Source organism: Pipistrellus kuhlii, unplaced genomic scaffold (assembly GCF_014108245.1).
Source record: "Pipistrellus kuhlii isolate mPipKuh1 unplaced genomic scaffold, mPipKuh1.p scaffold_m20_p_14, whole genome shotgun sequence".
Taxonomy (NCBI): Eukaryota; Metazoa; Chordata; class Mammalia; order Chiroptera; family Vespertilionidae; genus Pipistrellus; species Pipistrellus kuhlii.
Window position 1 is genome coordinate 47832947 of NW_023425449.1, and position 3034 is coordinate 47835980.

At 58.5% G+C, this 3034-nt stretch overlaps 1 protein-coding gene across 3 annotated transcripts in view; it reads right to left on the reverse strand.

Annotated features, from left to right (window-relative positions):
• LOC118718505 (carbonic anhydrase 13) overlaps positions 1-3034 on the reverse strand; it is a 46957-nt gene that overhangs the window by 14916 nt on the left and 29007 nt on the right. For 2 of the 3 annotated variants that reach the window (XM_036437375.2, XM_036437374.2), the window contains exon 5: positions 2675-2793. The exons of the other annotated variant lie outside the window; for it this stretch is intronic. In XM_036437375.2, the coding sequence (XP_036293268.1) occupies positions 2675-2793 (119 nt within the window). The remainder of the gene's footprint in view (positions 1-2674; positions 2794-3034) is intronic. 3 annotated transcript variants of the gene reach the window in all.

Genomic DNA, 3034 nt, shown 5'->3' on the forward strand with positions numbered 1-3034 from the left:
ACACGACAGCCCCTGTCCTCCTCCCACACGACAGCCCCTGTCCTCCTCCCACACGACGGCCCCTGTCCTCACCCCACACGACAGCCCCTGTCCTCGTCCCACACGATGGCCCCTGTCCTCGTCCCACACACGACGGCCCCTGTCCTCACCCCCCCGCCCCCTGACACATACACACACACACACACAACAGATGACCCTGACCTGCTCAGGCCCACAAGCCCGCCCCACCAGGCTCGGCCCCGGCCTCTCTGGGACGGTGCAGCCTCTCATGGAGCCGGTTTCTTGTCATTTGGTCTCAATTCATGTGGCACCTCCAAGGGCCCCTCAGCCTTCGACGCGACCACATGGCATTGCTCCGTCAGGGAACTCACCCGTCCATCTGCTGCTTACCATCTACCTATGACAGCGCGCCCACCTGCAAGGCCAGACTTCTCTCCGCAGCACTCCTGCTGCAGCAGCAGATACCTGCCTGCCCCCACCCGCTGGGCAGCCGCCACCTGCACTGTCACCTGCCACCAGGATTCCCCCAGGCTCCTCACTGACCCTTATCCCCTTCGGCGTCACCCCACTCTCCTCTAGTTGTAGTGAATGTTATTTTTTTTAAATGCAAAAAATTATCACTTTCTAATTCAAAGCCAGTCAGTGACATCTGGCTCTTAGAATACAGCTCAGCACCACCCCCATCCCCACCCCACCCCGAGCCTCTGCCTCGTGCCCTTGTCCACGCTCCAATCACACGGGCACTCCTGTGGTGTGGGGCTCTTCCACCTGAGGCACACGTGCCACTCTAGGCAAGCCCGGGGGTCCTGTCCAGCTGCCTCTTCTCCCGAGGGACATGTCCCCGGACGCCCCCTGGTCCCTGCACACCTTCGTTCCCCGCTCGGTGAGCCAGGAAAGGTGGAGGAAGAGGGAGCCCAGCGCCATCCTAGTGAACGAGGCAATGGGTAGTGCAGCTCGGGGACAAAGGAGCCTATGATACGAGAAAGACCCTCATCCGCAGTGAGCCCGGGAGGCCACACGGTGTCCGGACCGTCCGCAGTCCCGGTGGCCAGAGCTCGGAGCCCAACTCAGAGGACAGCGCCACCCATCGCCTCAGGGCCCACTCAGCCTGTGGAGGGGGCCACTGTCCCGCTGCTTTGGGACATGACAGAGCCCACCCAGCCCCAGAGCTTCTGAGGCTCAGAACACCTTACGTTCAGACACAGAGATTCCCAAAACAAGCACGGACAGTACTGGATGGTCCTCCCCCCCTTGCTCATGTATCTCCCCACCCCCCGCATCCTGGGAGCCCCTGCTCTCGAACAAAGCGCGCAGGTGACCAGGCCTTTGGGTATTGCCGAGAACAGCAGATATACGAGTGCTGGGAAAATAAAACTGGCAGCAAGTCCTGCCGTCTGCCGGACTTCTCCACAGAGGGCTGCATGGGGCCTGGCTGGCTCTGAGCCTAAGGGCGGGAGAGCACGGGCGCCTGCACCAGGGCACACAGAAGTAGTGTTGGCCGAGTCGCAGGATACCGTATTTTTCGGACCATAAGACGCACTTTTTTTCCCCCAGAAGTGGGGGGGAAAAGTCCCTGCGTCTTATGGTCCAAATATAGCCTACACATATACTTAAAAAAAAAAGTTTTTTTACTTGCCCGGCTATGTGTGGTCTGTGTGTGCTTGCCCGGCTCTAAAATGGTTCTAAATGCTGCTGTTTACTTTACAGGGTTGATTACATGTGTTTATGACTGTGATGTTGGGTTTTAATGCACATAAAATATTTTAGGACACTATTTGTTTCAGAATCTTTTTTTCTTCATTTCCCTTCTCTAAAAACTGGTGCGTCTTATGGTCCGGTGCGTCTTATGGTCCGAAAAATACGGTAATTCCCTCCATCTTACAGTAGGGTCAGGATCAACAGTATTTAACTGTATTATGCTTTGTGCTTTAGCCAGGGGATTAGAAAATGTGTTCTTTTAAAAATGTATTTTTATTGATTTCAGAGAGGAAGGGGAAGGGAGAGATAAAAACATCAATGATGGGAGAGAATCATCCATCAGTTGCCTCCTACACGCCCCACACTGGGGATCAAGCTCACAACCCGGGCAGGTACCCTGACTGGAACTGAACCGTGACCTCCTGGTTCATAGGTTGACCTTCAACCACTGAGCGCTGGCTGGGCAAAGGTAGGGTATTCGTGAAGACTAGCACCCTAAAGAGGAGGAGTGACCCAGGGCAGAAGCCAGGACGTCAGGGCCTGCTCACGGCCTGACGGGCACACAGCCGCAGGTGAGCGGGGAGGAGGGCTGAGGAGCTGTGGCTGCGTCCCCCGGGCCCTCTGCCACTGCCCTCACCCCTGTACCAGGGGTTTCAGGTGATCTCAGTGGATAGCTGTGTCTGGCCCACCATGAATGTTTCTTTCCCCCTCTCACTGGCCTCTCGCGAGCGAGCTGTGACTTGGTGTCAGACAGACTGATCCTCCCCGGGTCCAGGTGCTCGTGTTCATACAGGCGCCGTGACCCGAACTCTCTGGGTCGCTCTGAGGCTCAAGCTCCTGTGCTGACAGAACGAGGCCAGGCCACAGACTGAAGCCCCAACAGGCTCGGGACCTATTCGGGGTCAAGGACGCCTCCTGTGTCCCTTCCCTCCCACTAGGGAGGACAGCTCTGCCAGGAGCCCGGCCGATGGCTTACCTCGGCGGCATACCTCACTCCGTCCACCACGTGCTCAGAGCCGTGGTCGTCCGTGGACCCCCAGTGCAGGTGGAACTGCCGCAGCCGGTATCTTCCTGTGAGCGGCCCCCCGCGCAGAACTAGAGGGCAACACAGGGACACAGTCAGCAGGAGAGTGTTTCTGCATGGCCCCCACACGCCCCCCGGACCCACAGCACAAGCAGGGGCTACAAAGGGTCCCGCCGTTCGCGGGCAGGGACCCAGCTTCCAGGTGGGCGAGGGTGAGAACACGCTTTTGAGGGTGAGAGTGACCACAGGACAGCGATGCGGGGGGGTGCGGGGGGAGCCCAGCGGGCACTCTGGTGCAGAGCAGGGAGCCCC